Source organism: Phacochoerus africanus, chromosome 3 (assembly GCF_016906955.1).
Source record: "Phacochoerus africanus isolate WHEZ1 chromosome 3, ROS_Pafr_v1, whole genome shotgun sequence".
NCBI classification, from domain to species: Eukaryota; Metazoa; Chordata; class Mammalia; order Artiodactyla; family Suidae; genus Phacochoerus; species Phacochoerus africanus.
Window position 1 is genome coordinate 29363822 of NC_062546.1, and position 21891 is coordinate 29385712.

The 21891-nt window shown below is 47.0% G+C and overlaps 1 protein-coding gene across 3 annotated transcripts; it reads right to left on the reverse strand.

The window, feature by feature from the left end:
* Positions 1–173: 173 nt before the first annotated feature.
* NSFL1C (NSFL1 cofactor) lies at positions 174–21853 on the reverse strand. 3 transcript variants are annotated; one of them, XM_047771435.1, is made up of 10 exons: positions 21300–21516; positions 18605–18702; positions 11977–12051; positions 10088–10093; positions 9349–9514; positions 8639–8731; positions 6871–6980; positions 6359–6496; positions 1739–1903; positions 174–574 (listed from the first exon to the last, which is right to left on the reverse strand). In XM_047771435.1, the coding sequence occupies exons 1-10, from the start codon at positions 21402–21404 to the stop codon at positions 412–414; spliced, it is 1119 nt and encodes a 372-aa protein (XP_047627391.1). In that variant the 5' UTR covers positions 21405–21516; the 3' UTR covers positions 174–411. The 3 variants fall into 3 exon arrangements, with proteins under 3 accessions (XP_047627391.1, XP_047627392.1, XP_047627394.1); XM_047771436.1 differs by lacking the exon at positions 10088–10093 and having other exon boundaries at positions 21300–21853; XM_047771438.1 differs by lacking the exons at positions 10088–10093; positions 11977–12051 and having other exon boundaries at positions 21300–21444.
* Between the last annotated feature and the right edge of the window lie 38 nt (positions 21854–21891).

Below are 21891 nucleotides of genomic sequence, written 5' to 3' on the forward strand. Positions count from 1 at the left end.
TGTCCCTACAAAGAGGAAACCCTCCACTAGTCACCCTGGGGGTGGCGGGTGTTGTGTGCCACATGCAATTTTTACGCGGCGAGGATGGAAAGACCCCAGACGTAAGCATGATGGACAGCAATCAAAGCCTGCCTTGAGGGGAGAGGTTCCGTACAACATGCTGGTGATATTCCTTCAGTTTTTTTGGTTGTTTTTATTTTTTTCTTTAAAGTCCATTGATCGTCACAAAAACCCAGGAAATGCAACTAAGGAGAAAACAAATGTCCAACTGAGAACTAAGAACCCAGAGCTACGGAGGAGACGTGGCACTGGACTGCTGGGTGCCTGGGAAGGGGTGGAGGGGCGGCCTCCACGGGGAGCTGGCCATGGGAGACACAGGAGGGAGATGAGGCCGCTGGCCGGGCTGGGCGGTTATGTTAACCGCTGCACGATGACGGCGTTGAGCAGGTTGGCTTCCTTCAGGGTTTGGCTCTCATCGGCCAGCTCTTTGTTCGGGAAGGTAGTCATGAGGACAAAGCTGGTAGCAGCCATGGCTGGCCGGGCGTCCACGATGAAGAGTCGGATGTCGCTGATCCTGGTGGAGTGGAGGTGAGTGGGGAGGTGGGTGAGCAGTGTCCGCTGCTGCCCACACCACCCCTGCCCTGTGGGAGGCTGCATCACACCCTGAGTGTCCTTCCTCACCCCATCCTTCTCCACAGGGTGGCCAAAGTTCTTGAAGCTCTCATTTGGAAGCACATGGTCTCCTGTCACTCTTTTGCCTGAAACCCTTCACAGTTGCTCCCGTTTTCCTTGGTTTAAACACCAATCTCCAGACTGTGGTCCTGAGGTCTAATTTTACACCTCCCTCCTCCCCCTTGTTCTCCCGCTGCCCAACTTCAGTTCCTCACCAGGCCGTGCTCCCTGCTCACATTTGGGTCCTCCTTCTGAGAGCCTCCTCTGCCTGATCTCTTTTCTATAATGCTAATCACAACTAGTTATTTGCATAACTAACCTCATGTGAAGCCTGTAAACACACAAGGATTGGCAAGCCAGTCCCTGGGCCTTGCATGTGGGTTCCGGTTTATATGGCCTATGGGTGATGAAATGTAGATACTGCTGTTCTAGAAAAAGGAGCTGCCAAATACCTTAATTGACAACAGTCCTCCCCGCGCCCTGGGCCAATCCCTCAGTTTCTCTATCTTTAAACGGGGAGGCACAGTGAGCTTCGATCCAGCCTAGATGATCTGAGATGGTAGAACAGGTATTCCAGAATTCTCAAAGTCCCCATCTAGAAGAGCCCTAAATAGCCTAGTGGTTTTCAGAGGCCACATGGGGGAGGGAGGCAGAGGAGGCCCGGTGGTGGGATGCTGGCACTGTGTCTCATCTCTTCTCCATCAACCACTGCATTTTAAATTTTCTCTGTTCTACGCCTGGGCTTTAGCATGAAACTTCCTATGAACAAGTAGTTTGGTGGCTAAATGCCTCCCCTCTGCGCCCCTGAATCTGATACTGATCCTCTAATTTTAGAGATGAGGAATAAGACCCAAGGAGGGGAGTGTGCAGTCACTGGCCACACTTTATGAAGCGTGGGGACTGAACCAAAGACTTCAGATTTCCATACCTTCCTACCCTACTGCCTCCTTTGGGGAAGCCAGGGAGTGCCTGCTGGTTTTAGGAAGAACTGCTCCCTGCTTCCCATCTATGTGTAGGAATTTCTGGGACCTGTTTAGAATAAGCTGGGCCACAAAATGCAAGGTACCTGTGGCTGTGGTTAAATTTCTGCACCAGCCTCCCGCCGTCGGCAAGCCGTATTTGGATGTTCGTGGTAGGCTGTGACTCGTCGATCGAGATGGAAGAGCTGGCTTTGGCTTCGTTTTCTGCCTGTTGGGCTGGAGAGCTGGTATTCAACACCTGGGGGGCAGTGCTAGGAGAGAGAGTAGCATTAGGATACGAAGAGAAATAAGGCCCCAAGCAGGAGGCGAAGGCTGTCTTGGATTTTTACTGAGCATGTGCGACATCTGGTGCTGTTTGTTGCTACTGATACAAGGAGTGACCAAGACAGAATCCCTGCTCTGGCAGAACTTATGGGTCCAGTGGAATTCCCCTCAAACCCGAGTTACTGCTAGCTCCTCACTCCTGGGGCTGGGTAAGTTACCAGCTCCGTTCTTCCTTGATGTCCGCAATGGAACAAGGGCTTGAAAGGAGGGAAGCAGTATGGGGGACCGCCTGGGCTGGGAGACGGGACCTGAGGCTGGAGGACCCAACAGACCAGGGTGGGTTTTAGTCTCAATGAGAAAGGCTGAGGGCCAAACGGGGAGGGGGCACTCCAAGTCTGCAGCTGAGGCAGGCTTGACACAGCCTGGCAGCTGACTGTTGGGATACAGGGGACAAGTCCAGACTCTTCCTCTGCTGGAATTTTCAGGCCTGCCTGTCCTAGTGAAACCTCACTCATGCGAGTATCTCATACTCATGTGTCAGCTATCAGGAGGTAGCTGAGATTTCCAGAAGGCCAAATAAATGCCTGGCACCACAGGGATTAATCGCACAATACAACAGGACATGGTGCCTGCTGCAGTGTTGAGAGCTCATATCTAGGAGTGGGATGGACCAGGGTTTGAATTCACCCACTAGCTCTGGTGGTGTTGGGCTATTATTTAAGCTCCCTGAGTTTCAATGAGGGGACTAAGGACAATTTTTTAACAAAGGTAAAGGCTACCTGCCTTGCTCGGCTTTTGTAAGGCTTAAAGGGGTGCAACATAAAGCACTCAGGGTGGCTGACAAACATAAAGTGTACATGAGCTCCCAATTCTCTGCAATTATTTGGAGACTTCATCTCTCTCCTGAAACCAGGTATGCATCTCGCTGTCAGCCTTTCTCTTAGCAGATGCCCTGGCCTAAACCTAAAGCAAAGAATAGAGGCCACTAGATGAGAGCTCCCCTGCTTCCTCCCAAAGCCTCTACTTAGGTCAGTTCCTGCACCTCACCCTTCCCTCTCATCTTTACAACCTAAATAGGGTGTTCTTAGCAAATCCAACCAAAGTGCTTTCCTAGGTGTGTTCCCTGGGACTCCAGGCCCTTGAATTATCTCCAGGAAGGTTTTAGTGATGCCACATAGCATACCAACAGTGTCACAGGCCACTAACACATTAAAGGTCTTGAGGGATTGGGCAGTTAAGCCAAACTTTTTTGACTGCCACATCCTTTTTTCATGTCATACTTGTTAACCTCCTGCAGATTGTTTCACGGAACACAGTTTGTGAAATGCTGCCCCAGAGCGTATTATTAGTAACAAAAAACTGAAAAGTGAACTTACTCTTTTCTGTGAAAGAGAAAAATATGGGCTTAGAGAATTTCAAGTGGAGCTCAGAAGAGAACCCTAGCAATACTTATTGGCTGTGCGAGGAGCTGCTCTATGCATCAGCCTCACGGGGTGTGGGACTCAAAAGTGGGCTGAGACACAAAGATAAATTACATCACCACAGGCCTGAGGAGGTGCTTGGAAAAGTGGGAAGTTAAACGTCATGCCTGTAAAATGCCTAAGATCTATTCTGTTTTGGTTATCGATTTAAGGGCATTAGGTCAACTCTCTAATTAGACTCTAGGCAGCCTGTCCCTCAACTATTTCCAACAATTCCAAGTACGTGATAGGTACTCACCGAAGCTATTGCCTGCCACAAAGGCCTGAACAAGGAAGAAGCTGAATCCCCTCACTGTTCATTCATTTCCTTTGTAGTGGGAATAAACTGGGCACCGAGGTGCTTTGCTGCCACAGAGGTTAAGTCCTGAGACCCTGCCACCTCCTTTACACACATGACCACTACAGAAAGCATGGTAAGCGGCCGAGGCTCATCCCTGGCAGCAGTGACCACCCCCCAAGCCCAAGTGGACTCCTGGTACTTTTACGCAAAATCAAATAAACAAAGTCCTTCCAAATCTTCAGATTAGTTCCCATCCAAACAGATGCAAGACCTAAAACAAAGTTTCATGCAACTGAAAGAAATTTTTCAAACTTTTGAACTGAGAAAGATCTATGCATTCACTTTATTTTTCTAGATAATTGGAAGAAAAAACAAGGATTGACTGATGTTTTGAGGCAAACCTGAGAAGAATTTTTTAAACTTTTGGGCTTGTGATCATTTTAGTTAACAAGATGACACTGTAAAATTTATTGGAAAAACTAAAAAAGATGTCCATATGGTTTACACTGAAAAGCTAAAGTCCCATCTCTCCTAGCTGTATAAAACTTTTTTTTTTTAGCTCATTTTTCACAAAAACTGAAATAAAATCAAAGTGGAACTGGCAATGAATATTTATTTAGCTGACAAACATCATGTCTGATTACCGAGCTCTGTCTTGACTTGTTGATTCATCAACCACACTAATAAAGTATCTATTCCCATCCTGCTAAAACAAACTCCTAAAAGGTATTTTTTTGAGATGTGGAGTCTTGCCCACATAATAGTTAGACTTTCCAATAGTAGAAGCATCTTCTGTTAGTATCATGAAATCTGACAAACCCAGACTGCATGGTGTTCTGAGTTCTGAGCCTTTCCTTATGCTGGTGGGTGAAAAATGGATACAACCTTTTTGGAAGGCAATTTCACAACATCTTAAAAATACAAAGATCTTTTGAGTTAGCAATTTTATTTACATCTAGTCCAACATCAAAGGGTATATAAAGATTTAATTAGAGATGAATAATGTTGTTCATAACACACACACACATATACACTCCCATATGCATATATGTAAGACTATTTTCTTTCTTTCTTTCTGTCTTTTTAGGGTCTCACCCTTGACACATGGAAAGTCCCAGCCTAGGGGTCCCATTGGAGCTTTAGCTGCTGGCCTACACCACAGCCACAGCAACGCAGGATCCAAGCCGTGTCTGCGATCTATACCACAGCTCATGGCAATGCTGGATCCTTAACCCACTGAGCGAGGCCAGGGATTAAATCCTCGTCCTCATGGACACTAGTCGGATTCGTTAACTGCTGAGCCACGATGGGAACTCCTTTTTTTTTTTTTTTTGGTAAGATAAATACATTTTATTTTAATAATATAAGGAAAAAAATTATCTGGTGCTCTAAAAAGCTCAGGGAAGCCACAGATGGAACACTCTGAGAACAACTGTTCCAGACTAACTCACAGGCCCCAATGTAGCTGACGAAATGATATCAGGGTGGACTTAACTACTGTGGTCCTGGTAAATCACAATCCATTGGTCTCCGATGTCCTGAGCTATCACCCTTGCTCCAGATGAGGCAAAAATGGCCAGCAGGGAGGTAGGGGATTCTAGGAGCCAGTCAGAAGCTCAAAGAGTGAAGCTGCTGGTAGACCACACTCAGATGATGGTGGGGTGAATAAGGGCAATGCCTAGCTCAAGAGCTGCCAGAGCTGCGTTGGAGAGGGTGTCATGCTGTGCAGGAGTGTGGGAAGGAATGAATGCCAATCAAAAGGCCTGGTTCCAGTCCTGGCTCCATCACATACAAATCATGTACCCACGGCTAACCCGTCAAGTCCAAAAGCCTCAGCTTTCCCTCTGTAAAATAAGGATCGTCCTGGTGGGGAGGGTCACTACGTTCTGAGGGCCCCTCGTTGTACACAGATCCCTCGGCAGAATACTGACCAAGGGACTCCACACACAGCCAAAGCCAAGGGGGCCCCTGAGGAAAGGCTGCCTGCCTATGGGGCTGGTCAAGGTTCTGGTGGGGGAACCCCGTCTGCCACAGGGGCTCTCAGCCCCTCAGGACCTATCAGGGGTTGGAAGAAAGATGGAGATAGTGGCAACAGGAAGCGACAGTGAGTTCAGGCAGGACCAAAGAAGTAGAGATAAGAGCTGCCATAATGGTGGAGCAGCAGCCTGCACAGGGGCAATGATGTCCTTAAGCTTCCCTGGATCCTGAACAATGCTGCTGCAAGGCTGGCTGGGAGGAGGAGTCCAGGATTCCACACTCTCTGAATCCCCACTTTATGTGACCCGAGTACATGTGTCTGTTTCAGCCTTAAAGCCATCAAGGAGGTCATCTCTGCCCACAACACCCTAGATAACCCTAGGGTCAGAGCAGCAATGTGTCACCCTTGCTGCTTACACCAATGCTCACCATGAGGCAGTGCTCTATGTGCTCCCCCAACCGTAATCGAGGAGGTAAGGACTCTAGTTCCACTTTATAAATTGAGCCAAGCCCAAGGTCATATGGCTAGAAGAAGACATTTAAATTCAGGCCTGTTAATGCCAGAGCCCACATTGCCCATACTCTTTCTCCCGTAACAATAACATGTGGAGTACTTTATGACGAACAGTAAAGAGCTATACAGGGTCTGCTGGGCTTGGCAGGAGTGACCCACACAGTCCCACTCCCACTTGTACTGCTCTTACCTGCCCAGTTTCTGACCCTCGCCAGTGAAGGCTTTGAAGGCTCCCTTGGGCTTCACGAAGTCCTCGTCCCGATGATCCTCCATGTCCAAGTTCACCTGCCCACCATGAGCTAACCTTCGTAGCTCTGCTGGCACCTCTCTGTGGGAGAAAAACCAATGCTGGGGCCCACACAGAGCAGGAAGGGAATAACAGTGATGGATGCAAAGGGAGAAGAAACTTCTCAGTCCCAACTGCAAAAAGCACAGGGCCTCCATGCTACTCTAGTGGCTACCTGTCAGCCTGTCTACCTGTCTGCTGTCCCTTCTCTTGTGCTTGTATCTTACTTGGTGACTTGGCTCTATCCTAATTCCAGAGGGGAAAGGCTCTTGGAGCACATCTGTGAATCTGTGTCTCAACTGTGCTAAATCTGCTTAAAATTTTAAAATTCTTAAATAACAAACATTTGAATCAGCTGCTTCTTTCCAATCTGCCATCTCACAGAATGGAACCTGAAGGAGGGCTTTTCTGCTCACCCTCTGCGGATAGACTCCAGAAACTGGGCATTGGATGGGTCTTGGTAGCTTCTGAGTTCACCATTGTCCAGGCTGAATCCACTTTTCCAGAGCTTCAACACTACATGAACCTGTGACAACAGGAGGTAAGCAGTCCATACATTGTCAGGAACCTGGCAAGCACACCAGTGTGAACCTGCAAATTAGTGAATTTTACTATTTGACCGTGTCATTATTAAAACACACAGATGGACAAACGTGTATGCATGCACAAGGAGCTCCATCAACAACCGATGAAATAAGTATTAACCTAAAATAGGAAGGTCATGTGGCACAGGTTAAAAGCATGGGCTTTGATTTAAGCAGACCTGTGTCTGTGTCGCGATTTTGCCACTCACCAGCAAAGTGGCAGAGCAGGCGATTCAAATGAACCCACGGCTTCCTTATTGGTTGGGCTGTCAGTGTGTTTGGCACAAGGCTCATGCTCAACTAAACTAGCATGGCTATTCTTTTAGTTTAAATTTTTTTCTTTTTATGGTTGCACCTGTGGCCTACAGAAGTTCCCACGCTAGAGGTCAAACTGGAGCTGCAGCTGGAGCCTACACCACAGCCACGGCAACACTGGATCTGAGCTACATCTGTGACCACACCACAGCTTGTGGCAATGCTGGATCCTTAACCTACTGAGCAAGGCCAGGGATTGAACTCGCATCCTCAGAACACTATGTTGGGTTCTTAACCTGCTGAGCCACAATGGGAACTCCAGCATGGAAATCTTACATGGACTATTTTTGCAACATTAACAATGACACCTTCAGTTTCTGTTAACAACTTCCTCTATGCCTCTAAAAAGGAGCCTATAGGGCTAAAGACCAACATATTAGCAGTGGCTGCCTCAGGTAGCACATGCCTCAGTTTATTTCCTTCTTGATTGACTTTATTTTGGCTTTTCTTTTCTTTTTTTTTTTTTGTCTTTTTGCCATTTCTTGGGCCGCTCCCGCGGCATATGGAGGTTCCCAGGCTAGGGGTCCAATCGGAGCTGTAGCCACTGGCCTACACCAGAGCCACAGCAACGCAGGATCCGAGCCACGTCTGTGACCCACACCACAGCTCACGACAACGCCGGATCCTTAGCCCACTGAGCAAGGGCAGGGACTGAACCCGCAACCTCATGGTTCCTAGTCGGATTCGTTAACCACCGCGCCACGACGGGAACTCCTTGACTTTATTTTGGAATAAAACCCCAAATGACTAAAAACAAATACATTATGGAAACTAACGGTCACAAGGTCATATGAAAATGCTTAAGGCATATTAAAAACTCCAAAGTGTCTCTACAGTATGGTTACACTTATTGGTTGCGGCGGTGGGTGGGGGGAGATCCCTATGCATGGGGAAAAAAGGACTGGATGGCAATAAGGAAAAAAAAATTAAAAAGTTGTGTTTCAGGCCTCCTTGGGTGGTCTGGAGACCAAGTTCCTTAGCCATGTCCACAGGAGCAGAAAACCCTGGAATCACTTTTCCTCTGCCTGACGTCCATGGAATGCTCAGAAACCTTCATCCGTCCATCTGCTTTGCCCATGGACAGATGAAGCCCCCTGTGCCCCCTCCAGCCAGATGAGAGCTGTCTTTGAGTCTCAGGTAAGCCTTTCCATTCACAGATGACAACAAAGGTGCTGCCTCTTTCCTTTCAGAGGCTACTGATTCACCAGTAACAAGGGTTCGATTTCTCCTGAAAAATGATAAAACAGTTCACAAGCTTCCTTAAAGAAGGTGGAGGCACACTCACATCTTGGCCAGAATGCCGTCTCCGTTCGCCTGCCACATAAGCAGACTCTTCCTCTGGTGCAGCTCCAAGGCGGTAGCCACCCCCTGCGAATGGCTATAAAAGACAGGTTCATAAACACCCAAGGAGTGGGTCCATGGTGATCAGTTTACTCATATACAATGATGTTTTCTCAAGCGTGTTAACTATTAGGTGTACTTTCTCTGGGAGCAAACTCAGAGCTACAGGACCAGGACGGGGGTGAAAACTGGAAAGCGGGGGTTGGGGGGGTTGCTGCAAAAAGGGAATGGTTGCTACTAAGCTCTTGTTAGCTGTGACTGGCTCGGAGGAATCTACGTGTGGGATAATACCAAAGACTTTGATTTTTCACAAAGAAAACAGAAATTCAGATTTTTATGTAAAACAGGTGGCCACTGATTCAATTAAAATAAAAATAAAGCAAGACACTGAGTAAGTCAAGTCGGTTAGGCCAAACAAAACATGTTTGCAGGACCTGATCCAGACCACAGGCCACAGATTTGAAAACTCTGCCCCAAATCTTGATTTCATGTTAAAGGATAAGAGCAACTGTGCTGCTTTTCTGCGTAAGAGAGGAAGTGAGCAAATGAAAAACAAAACAAAAACCAATTCACTACAGTCACTACTGGGGCTGAGGAAGGCCTCCTTCCCTGGCTCTGGAACCTCAGACACAGACGATGATCCCCTGTGCTCACTCTTGGTTTACTGGTCTCTCCAGGGCTCTTGGTCACTCGCTCCACAGCTACAGCTCCATGCTCCTTGGCACCTTTAAAAAGATCGTCCACCAGCTCGTTGGGACTTTTCTTCCTGGGAGGGCCAACAATCTGCTGTCCACTTCTCTCTGAGCCCCCAGCATAAAACCTGTGAGAACACACACACTTAACACCAAATACACTTAGAAAACAGGAATAGAGCATGTGCCAGGCTCCGGGCCAGGAGATGGGCACACTGAGGCGAAGGCTACAAATGCCTATCTTTAAGGAACTTACTGTCTAGTTGGGGACAGATGTAAAGAGGCAGGCAGGCATACTGCAGTATAAGCCACCAGAGGTCAGTTAGGGGTGCTCTGGGAACACAGAGCTAGGAAGGACAGTCAGGGGTTCCACGAAGGGTGCCTTCTAGGCTAAACCTTGAGGATGAGTTTATCACGTAAAGAAACCAGGGAAAGGCATTCCAGGCATGCATGACCGTGTATCAGGTCTGGGAATTATCCATCAGGTGGCCAGCACTTTTCCAGGAGATGATAACTCTGGCCACAGTCAGAAGCAGCTACTGCTAGCAGCCCTAGATTAATGGCGGCAGCGGCGTGGTTAGTGCAAGCAGCTAGGCTCCAGTGTTGGCTCTGCCACTGAGTGACCTGGGCGGGCCGGTGCTTTGAGTATACATCACTTTCCTTCTTTGAAATGGGAGGGAAGGACCACATGCCCTACCTACCTGCTCCTTTAAGTCAGGGCCGTGAGGTTCAAAGCAGCGCGCGCGTATGCAAAAGAATAAGCACAGAGTAATGCACACATGTAAGGTGGTGTGATACAGCACCGAGAGCTCACCCAAGCCTCACCGCACCTTGCAAGTCTTGTGACGTACGTACACCAAGGGAACGAAAGAGGGTACTGCAGAGGGTCAGGGAAGCTCATACACAAGCCCCAAGATATCCACACCAGGCTTTACAATGGGCCAAGCATGGCCTGAGATTAGGTCAGTGCTTTTTCACCTGGATCTGAAAACTGCAATCCCATAGCTACCCCGTCATCACTCTTATTCACAGCTAAGTCAGCAGCACATTTCCAAGTGGGGAGAACTGAGAACCTAGAAAACTGAGCCTCAGCCTTCTATACCTGACATTCCCCAGGAAATGCAAGGGAAAAAGCCCTAGGTCTTGGCATGGACAACAGCAGCAGTGTCATCAGATCAGAAATGCTGAGGGACCAAGGAGGTAACCAGGATGTGAAGTAAAAGAAGGCCACTGACTGGACGATGTCACAGGACGGGAGAAGTAGGAAGAGGCCATTTAGGAGTTGGACATTCACTTAAGTGCTGACACTACCTTTCATTCATGGGTGTTAAAACACTGAACATCACATTTATTCCTGAACTTTGAATGTAACTGAATTGAAGGCTCTGAGACAGTGTAAAGGTCACTACGTAAGTGAGAATGGAAAACAGAACACATGTAATTTTTGGCCCACTTCCAAAAGAGTGACCATGCTGAGGTAACTGCCTTTCCATATGGTTATTATACAATGTTCTTAGGAATGCTGGACAGACCGAGGCAGAGTCCGTGGAAAACCAAAACCTGTAAAATGAGGTTGTAGTCAGTTCATCCTTGTTCATTCCAGGTAGATATTTTGTTCAATGGAGTGAAAGGTCTTTATTAAGCCCTGGTTTATGAACAAGGAACCTGTGATTGAATGCTTTAAAAATATGTATTCTCTTGACTAGTTATTTTCATTTCTAGGAACTATTCTAAGAAAATAATTTGAAATGAAGTCAAAGATTAATACACAGAGATATTTACAGCACTGATATTTACAGTGGTAAAAATTTCAAAATGATCTACATGTTGGACATTGCATATGATGTATTATTATTACAGTTACTGAAAACATTTATGAAGAATCTCAATAACATGGAGAATTATTTAAGATGTAGCATTAATCCTAAAAAAGCAAGAAACAAAAAATTATCTGAACTTCACCATGTAAAATACAATATAAACATTTATACACAGAACCAAGACTGAGTGGAAATATGCCAAAATATTAACCATAGTTACTGAAGGGTTCACAAGTGCTATATTATTGTTTTCAACATACTACTCTGTATCTTCCACAATGGACAATGATTTTTATAACATTCCTAAAAGTTAAACGAAATAACAGTACCGTGTCTGTATTTTGGGGGAATATACACTTGTAAGCTCTTTAGTCTGTTTATTATGTGATACATTGCTTTTTCAGTTAAGAAAATGCTGGAAGGAAATACACCAAAAATACTGTTATCTAGCTACTTCTGAGTTGTAGTATTATGAATGGCTTTTTTCCTTCTTAATTTATTTCCCTTCCCCCAATATTCTTTAATACATATTATTTTAATAACTAAAAAAAAACAAAATCCAGAACACTCCATAAGAAAAATAAAAATAGTTAAGATGACAGGGGTCACTTCTAAGCAATAGGAGTGGGGAACTGCTTCTAGTATGTGTGTGACTAGCCCACAGTAGTAATGGCCAATGATAACCAAGCACATTTATCCTTCTAGGTCCTTCTGGGTAATTTATACATTAACACGGACCTTCCTACGGACTGTGCCCCCAATAAACTCACCTCTGACCCTCCTCTTCCTCCTCGTCCTCGTCTTGGTCATGAATGAGGTCTCTGAAGGACGTCACCCTATTATCACTGGAGACACAGAAAGGAGCAAAATGATCTCAAGGGGAGTTACAGAAAGGTGACTCCCCATCATCAGCTGCTAAGAGTTGAAGATACTGAGGTTAGATTTTTTTTTTTGTGGGGCAGGAAGAGGATCTATGTGGAAGAGGATTAACCTCTCTTGAGTTTATATGCAAAATAATGTGACATTTATTTATTCAAAGGTCACATGGTGCTAAGAGAAAAATTAGATAGTGTACCATGAACTAAAATGGAATCCAATTTAAGCTCTCCTCCGGTGGAGGAGGGCATGGGATAGGGTTTGTACTACTTTAAACTTACTCCTGGATAGCGGTTTTCATCATTTAATTTTTAAATACTGAGGGAATGCCTGCCTGCCAGGAACTGAACCGGATGCTAGGTCTATAAAAGATCACGTGCAGTTCTTACCCTTGTGTTGCTTATAGGCTAGGGGCACTCTGGCCAGGAAACATCCATTAAATACTGTGCCATAGTGGCTGTGACACAGGGAAGCACTGGGATGTGACAGCAGAGTCTCTTGCTCTAGGTAGGGGTGGGGGAATATCAAGAAAGACTTTTCAGAAAAACGTAGCATTTGGACCAAGTGCTGAAGAACTAGTGGACCATCAGCCAGTCGAATAAAGGACGGTATGCCTGGTGGGGAAAGGGGACCAGCAGGGCATTGCAGGAAAGCCACGTATGCACATATACAGAGGGTAACATGTTAGAGATGAAATGAGCATGTGGGTGAAGAGGCCTCTTGGGTAGGTCAAGAAGAACTATTTATTGGAGCTCCCTGGTAGCCTACTGGTTAAGGATCTGGTGTTTGTCACTGATGTGGTGCAGGTCTGACCCCTGGCCTGGGAATTTTTGTATGCTGTGGGCACAGCCAAAAAGAGACAGAAAGAAAGATTTATTAGTGTTTAGGAGAAAGAGCAGAGTTGTGTGGGGTGCAGTGGAGAGAGCACACTAAACGTGGTATGAGAAGGGTTAACTCCCTCCTCTGACACGGTCACTTTTTTCTAGTTTAGTCTTGTCCTCAAGGAACATTCCTAGTCGTTGAAGGATCATGAGACACACAATTTATAAAACATGTTTGGTATCTCTTAGGGGGAAAAAGTCATTTCTCTTTAATATGGGGGGAAGAGGGTAACAGAGATTTACTGACGCTAGTGAAGGAGAAGTCGTTTACTCCAGTTCAGTCCTTTTTTTTTTTTCCTTCTTCCTTTTTACAGTTGCACCTGCAGCACATGGAAGTTCCTGGGCTGAGGGTCGAACTGGAGCTGCAGTTGCAGGCCTAGGCCATAGCCACAGCAACACCGGATCTGAGCTGCACCTGCAGGCTATGCTGCAGCTTAACCCACTGAATGAGGCCAGGGATTGAACCTACATCCTCACAGAGACAATGTCAGGTCCTTAACCAGCTCAGCCACAATGTGAACTCTTTCTCCAGTTCAGTCTTGAGGAAAGATTAATTTCAGGGAGACAATTAAAGGACAGAATAGGCCTTAAGGCTCCACCAACTAGAAATGAGAGGACAAAGAGCAACTGAAGTAGCAAGTACATTCCTGCTTGAGTTAGCTGAGAGCAACCTCCCAGGCATCCCCTCATGCTCTACACAACACGGTTAAAAAGGATGCAAGCCATAAGATACGTACTACTGCCCAGAAAGGCTAATCCGCTCATTAATTTTCCTGGGGGTGGGGTGGTAGGGTCTTCCACAGATGCTCAGCTTAGCATCTATGGGACAAAAAAAAAGTCCTCTCTTTGTTGTTAAACACCTTCAAATACATGTACTAACCACTGCTTGAGGAAACCACTTGCTCTGGCTATCGGTCTCTTTTCCCTAAATGTTCTCACACCTAGACTTTGAGAGTTTCTAACACAGACTCTGGTGTCCACATACGTGGTTCCAATTCCAATTTAGCCTCCCACCCTGGGATCCTGAGCCTGCTAATGAGGTTCTCTAAGCCTCTGTCTTCTCACGTGAAAATGGAGACAAGCAGCACCAACCTCCTGGGCCTGCTGTGGACACTGGGGGTGCTGGTGCACGGAGTAGCACATCTCAAGCACTACTCTTGAGCAGCAGTTCTCCAAGTGTCCTTAGACCAGAAGCATCAGCATTACCTGTGAGAAATGCAAACCCTCAGGCCACACCTTAGACTTCCTCAATCAGAAACTCAAAGGAGTGTCTAGCAATCCTGTTTCAAGGAGCTCTCCAAGTAATTCTGATGCATGCTTAAGTCTGAGAAATACTGCAATGCTCTGGGAGTTACTCAATGGTACAGATGTCCTGGGGTCATTACTAATTTCAGAATACTGTCTTATATCCTCTACAAATTGGCAAAATGATTCAGAAATTTCAATTTTTTTGGCATCAAAAGTCTATCTCCTAGGCAACCTGAAGTGGCACAAAACTGCTTTGTCAGATCTGGTTTTATGCAGTGACAGAAATGCTGTGTCTGTACCAGGCAATATGGAAGCCACTAGTCACGTGGTTATTGAGCATTTAAAATTTGGTAAATGTGAAAGAATAACCGAATGTTTATTTTATTTAATTAAACTGCCATACAAAGCTAGTGGCTACTATCCTGGATAGTATAGTTTTAGAGACTCATACAATAGTGATCCCTAGAATTCTAAGAAAGTAGTTTTGTTGGATGAAAGAAGAAAAAAAGGAAGAAACTAAAAGCCTACCTCTTGCTAGGTATGGGAGCGGGGGGGGGGGGGGGGGGGGGGGGAGGGCCAGGGAGGTACTGGATGAGGAGGCAGCTAGCATGTGGCGGTAGAAAAAGCTTTGGATTTAAACAAATTTTGATTTGAATCTGCAATAACAGCAAATGTGTTACTCAGCCTTTCTAAGACTCAGCATCCTGATCTGTGAAATGGTTAGCATCCTATCTACTTTCACAGTTATCGAGATACAAGAGGAGAATATATGTTAGAATACCTGGGAGTTCTTGTCATGGTGCAGTGGTTATCGAATCCAACTAGGAACCATGAAGTTTCGGGTTCAATCCTTGGCCTTGCTCAGTGGGTTAGGGATCTGGCGTTGCCCTGAGCTGTGGTGTAGGCTGCAGATGCAGCTCAGATCTCGAGTTGCTGTGGCCCTGGCGTAGGCCTGCGGCTACAGCTCTGATTAGACCCCTAGCCTGGGAACCTCCATGTGCCGCAAGAGCGGCCCAAGAAAAGGCAAAAAGCCAAAAAAAAAAAAAAAAGAATATCTGGCAGAGGGGTTCCTGTTGTGGCTTAGCAGGTTAAGAACCTGGCTAGTATCCATGAGGATTCGAATTTGATCCCTGTCCTCACTCAGTGGGTTAAGGATGTGGCATGCTGCAAGCTGCGGCACAGGTCGAAGATGCAGCTGGGTTCTAGCATTGCTGTGGTTGTGGCGCAGGCCAGTGGCTGTGGCTCTGATTTGACCCCTAGCCTTGGAACCTCCATGTACCATGGGTATAGCTCTAAAAAAGACCCCCCCCCCCCAAAAAAAGGGGGCAGACCTAAATAGTGGATGCCTCTGAATACTAGTCCTCCCACCTCTAGGAACTTAAGAGTTTACTCAGGGAGAAAAATATTATGGCAACTATCAGCAGAAGGGTTGAAGACAATGTGGGAGAGATGTCACAGAGCAGTGTGGGGATATGGGTCATGACCTGGAGCTCCGAGGCATAGGACTGGGCGTGCTGCCTACAGGTTGGGGGATAACATGCTCAAGAGAAAAAGAAAAAGGTGGGGAGGGAACTAAACCTGGAGGAAGACAAAGGATTTGCACAGGTGGAAAGGAAGCAAGAGACTGCGAAATGTCCAGTCATCGGGTGAGAGGCCCAAACAAAAGGAGAAGAACCAAAAATAAGGCAGAATTGAGACACCAAAGAAATCCGTTTGGTTGGAATGAAGATTTAAGAAAGGAGGAAAAGGGGGTAAAATGAGGATGGCAGGTTCATGGCAAACTCTGAAGGATGCTGACTGTCCACAGGGAGAGGCAATGCATCATTCTGGCTGAGAGCTAAATGCTGGAAGCAGAAAGAGATCTGCACTTAAACCCTTGTTTGACTAACTGTATGATCTTGAGAAGATGCCCAGTTTCAGTGTCTTCATCTGTACAATGAGAAGAATAACAGTACCCACCCTCACAGGGTAGTGGTGAGGATTAAAGAGATGTACATATAAAAGCCTCCCAGTGCCTGGCAGCTGGTATGTGCCCTGATAAATGACAGCTTTTATCATGGAGGAGTTATGACTTTCTCTCATAGTGATGGTTAACCACAGCCTTTTGAAAATCTGATAAAAATAATGGATGTTCTCTTTAGAAAAGGTAACACATGTAGTTTTTACCTATGATTTCAGGTAATTTATGGACCTTCTGACATCCATTCCACAGATTCCTTTTTTTGGGGTTCAGGGCCTCCACATGAAGAACCCCTGTTCTTTAGAGGAGGAACTCAGGAATTGAGTGTTGTGCCACAGAGGCAGTGAAGATGTGGAGGGTATGTGAGAGGATGACAGTGGGGTCAGGGAGAGCTCAGCAGCAGGTTAAATCCTGCAACAGTCAGGTCACTCAGGGGAAAGGCAGCCCCCGCACAGAATTCCTCTGAGGTGCGAGCACAAGCCTGCCTTCTCCTGAAGATGCAGCCAGCATTGTCCTTCTGGACCAGGACAGTGATGTAACAGACTATGCCTCCCTCTCCCTTTCCCTTGGCTAAACCTAAGCCCATACCAAGTCTGAGGCTTAATCAAAGTGAAAAAACAAGACACTTAGGCCTGCATGTGTGCTCACTCTTTTATTCCCTTCAGTCTTAATGTTAAACTCTATTCCCTTCATTATTTTACTTTTGAGTCTACTTTTTTTTTTGTCTTTTTAGGGCCGCACCCACAGCATATGGGTTCCCAGGCTAGGGGTCGAATAGGAGCTCAGCTGCTGGCCTACACCACAGCCACAGCAATGTGGGATCAGAGCCTCATCTGCGACCTACACCACAGCTCATGGCAATGCCGGATCCCTAACCCACTGAGTGAGGCCAGGGATGGAACTTGCGTCCTCATGGATACCAGTCAGATTTATTTCTTCTGAGCCATGACGGGAACTCCCTTAAGTCTACTTTTTTACATATGAACTTATCGTGGAATGAGAAGGGGTAGAAATAAGAGGAGAATGGGGAAAATGAGAATGGATGCTAATAATAAAATGACAATAACAGCAGCTAACATGTTCTGTATTCTAAGGGCTATGTAAGTATTAACTCATTTAATCTCCCATGTGGTAGGCACTATCATTCCATTTGACAGGTGATGAAAACCGAGGGACGGTGATGTTCAGTAACCTGCCCAAGGTAACGAAGCTCTAAAGTGGCTGAGCTGGGATTTGAACGTAGGCAGTCAGGCTCCTAGGCCATGCTCTAATAAGTCACTGTCTTAATAGGCCTTAAAGTCTACCAGACAAGACAGGTAGACTGTCATCACTGGCTGTTTCAACTCCCCCCTCTGTATTTCTGTGCCAACACCCAACAGTAATCTGGATGTCTGCGAAAGACACACTCCAGGAAACCAGCAGTCTATCAGCAGCTGCAAGAAGAGCGCTTACCCTGTCAACCAGGTCCAGGCAGTCACATCCTGATGTGCCAACACTGACACCTCACACGTTAGCACCTATGAATAACTAGAAGATGTCCTATTACCTCCTTCCTCTGGAAACAGGGGTGGGGAAGAAGTTAAGAAAGCGATGAGAGCTGAGGTCAGTGTTCCTTCTTGAAAGGGAGGAAATGTAATTTCAAGCTCAGATGCCTTTAGAGAGGAATGCCACTTACCATTTCTTCATCAAAGAAACACTATAACTGGCTTCCAAGGTTGAATTCAAACCCAGACAAACTGTTCTGGTGAAAACATACACCAGAAAGTAGAAACAAATCAGGCTACAGAAGAGAGGAGAGCTGTAGTTCAGACACCTTTATAGGAAGAGGCCCTGCCTGTCTCCTGGAAGACCTGCATTGTCCTATTCTGCAGATCATGGTAATGTGGGAACCTGGGAGCCGGGGTGGCCAGGACAGGGGGCGCAAATGGGATCACAAAGGTTAACATTGTTGCACAAGATAAGAAAGGTCTCCCTAATCAATTTGGAAAAGGTGGGTTAAACAGGTTTATTTCCTCTAAGCCTTCTTACTAGGGTAATGGCATCATAAAATATTCAAAGAGCCTTTCTAAAGTCATCTGGTCTAACCTTTTACATCTGCAGCAGCCTAGAAAGGAAATACTTTGGTTTCTCCTTAAAAACTTCTAGAGATGGAGAGGCCAGTCCTCACACTTCATACATAAGAGAGCCCCAAGTATCTTAAAAGTAGGTTCTGTGGTTTCCTCTAGGATTGGATCATAAACCACACTCAGTTAAGAATCTCTCATCTCTTCAGCAAAGCAACGAGCGTTGCAAGGAACTACTACTCACCAGCCAGTCTTTCTCACTCAAACCCACTGGTCCACATCCCTGGGCCTGGCCCCTAGGTGGAGGCAGGAGACAGATCATCACTGCTGGAAACACACCAATGTAGCAATAACTGAAATTGGCCCTTACCTGGGGGCTGTGCCTCTGGACACTGAACTGGGAGTTGCCTGAGAAATGGTCACAATGTCTTCATCCCCTCCATCCTCATAAAAGCTCGCTAGGGCGATCTGAAACAGAGAGGTGATAACTTGGGATCCTTAAATAAACCTTCACCTAACACATCTTCTCTGATCACAAAGAAGCAAAGATGCAAAAACACGGCCTATGTTTACAAGGCAATGTGTATCTGGGGGCCACAGAAAATCAGACCAAAAAGTAAAGGCCAAATTGTTTTTTTGTCTTTTTTTGTCTTTTCAGGGCTGCACCCACAGCATATGGAGGTTCCCAAGCTACCAATCGGAGTTGTAGCTGCCAGCCTACACCAGAGCCACAGCAACGCAGGATCCAAGCTGTGTTTTCAACCTACACCACAGCTGATGGCAAAGCCAGATTTTAACCTACTGAGTGAGGCCAGGGATCAAACCCGCGTCCTCATGGATGCTAGAGGGGTTCGTTAACCGCTGAGCCATGATGGGAACTCCAAAGGCCCAATTGCTAATTTTCATATCACATAAAACAAATACCACCTACCAAGAGGAAAAAAAGACAAGAAGGAAAGTTGGGATGGAGACACTCCTCATTCTCATTTTATTAGGAAATGTGATCTTGGAAAAGCAGTGTATATTTACTGAGCACTTACTTACATGCCATGCTGTTCTGAGTACAACTGTACCTGTGTTAACTCATTTCCGAAAGAACGCTATGTAGTTAGTGCTATTGTCTCATTTTATAGCTGATAGAGAAGCCCTGCAAAGTTAAGAAAATTGCTCAAGCCTACACAGCTAGTAAGGAGTAGAGCCAGGCTTGATCTAAGGCAGTCTGCTCAGGCTCTTACTCTCAGCTCTTAGGTGACAGCCAGGAGTTGGGAACTGTGAGGTCAGTCCAGACTGCTACTTTTACTTTCTCTCTGAAGCTGTTCGTAATCTGTGCAATGGGGACACCCGTTCCACCAACCCTGCAAAACGGATGAGAGGATCCTTTAACATTTATGCACACTCATGTCTCAGCTCTATACATACAGAAGGAATATGGGTTTCTTTTGGCCATTTGTGATTGGATGTTTCTCTCATGGACTCAACGCATAGATATTTACTAATCACTTACTTGGCACACCAAAAAAAAAAAAGACAGCAATGAGGTTTACAGAGATGAAAAAGAAATGGCTCCAGTAGAGGTCACCAACTCATAGAAGCCAGTGAGCTGCTGTGGGACATAACCAGCTTGCCAGGAGCAGCGTTCCTTCATGGGACACAACCAGCCTGCTGGAAGCAGTATGCCTTGGCAGGATGCAGCAGGCCTGTGAGGAGGCAGTGAGCTGTGGTGGAACGCCCACTGACTTGGCATTGAGGGCAGGGCCAGGACAGTCATGCCACATGCATGAGCCGGCTTCACCACCTATAGCATCAGGAGATGGGGCTGACGAGTTGCCAACTGTAACCCTGTGAGCTTTTAGGTCTTTCAGGCAAAAGCTAGGTTTTGTATTTCTGCCCAGCGCAGGGGTTTCACACTGTGTGAAGCGTAATGCTTTACCTGACTCTCACTGTGGGGAAGCATATAAATGGTAAGGTCAGCAGACCCAGATCATAATCCTAACTCCTGGCTGTGTGACCTTGGGCCGATCACCTGCCCTCTGAGCTTCCGATTCCTCATCTGTACAACTGAGGTAGACTTCTTTAATTCACAGTGTTGCTAGGATTAAATTAATCATATATAAAGTGTCTGACACATGGTGATTGACAGCTTGGGCTCTGTTATTAGGCAAAACTGAGTTCTAATGCCATCTTTTCCACTTAGGAGCTAGTGAGGCGTTGAGCAAGATACTTGACCTCCCTAAACCTCAGCTTCAAAATGCAAAAGTTAAACGACTTAAGACACAAAAAGCAGTTAGAACAGCACTTGGCTTCTCGTGGGCAGTCAATAAACATTAATCATCATCATCTAAGATGTACACTGGCCAAGAATATGTATGCAATTTCTTCTACCATTAATTACTGAGTCAGATGTTGTTCTAGGCACAAGGGATTCAACAGTTTACAAAATTCCCTGCCTCGCTTGGCTCATCTTCCTGTCTCCTTAACTAATTACCAAACATTTAATGTACCAATACGTGCCAATGAATTAGACGATAAGCTCCACTGAGACTCCCACTTTACAGGTGAGTAACTTAGAATAGGCTCCAATCTTGCGCCACCACCCAGTTTCTCCCAGCAATTAGGTAGGAGGAGGGGTGGGTCAAGTCCCAGGCACAGCTTCTCCCTCCTCCTGCGGCTGGGGCCTCAGAGATGGAAACGAAGGAGCACCTCGTCCCCAGCGCCACCCGGGAGCTGGTCGGTCCAGGCCGCCCGGCCTGCAGCCGACACACGGCGCGGCAGCCACGCCCCCAGGCTCCCCTCTCCACGCGGGATGCGGCAGTGCCCCAACTCTCGCTAACCCGACAGCCAGGAAGAAGGGGAAACTGAGGCCCAGCAGAGAAGGTCGGGCCCGGGGCTGGCCCGCATATCACCACACCCAGGCGGAGCTTGCGACGCGTGGCAGCGGCCCCAGGACCCTGAGGCCTGGGCCCGGCGGGATGACTGTGCGCTTCGGCCACCTCGGGCTTGAGGCTCCAAGCGCCCGCGCCCCATAGCCCCTAGCCTGCCCGACACGGCCCGCCTCGCGGCTCTACCTGCAGGTCCCAGCCGGCCGACTCGAGGAAGAAGCGGGCTCGGTCCTCCTCCGCGCCCGTCACCGCCACGAACTCCCTCAGCGCGTCCTGTCGCTCCGCCGCCATCTTCGCCCCGTGCGCCGCCCAAAGCGCTCCGGGCGACGCCGCACAGCCTCAGCCCCGCCACCGCGTTCCGCCCGCCAGCAGACCCAGCCCAGCCGAACAGCACCCCGCCCACAGGCCCCGCCCCACGCGGTGCCTCACGCAAAGTCTTCCGTCCGGGAACCGTCAACGCTCCGCGCCCTCTGGCGGCCACAGCGCGAACCCGAAGTCTAATGGCGTGGGGTGGGAGATGAGGGGAGGATGAGAAGCAGGGCGAGTCTTCCACCAGTGCCTGTGGCATGAAGGCTCCCGGAAGGAGTCGGTTTCACAATTATACACTGAGTTGGTTTATCATGTCATTAATTTACTCATTCGTTCATTCATTTACTTGTTCAAATATTTACTGAGTGTTGTCAAAGGGCTCCTGCTCTTCCAGGGCTGAGGATCAATGGCTTGCAAAATAAAATACCTGCCCTTCTTGTTGCCCATGTTTGACAGCCTTGAAAGAGTC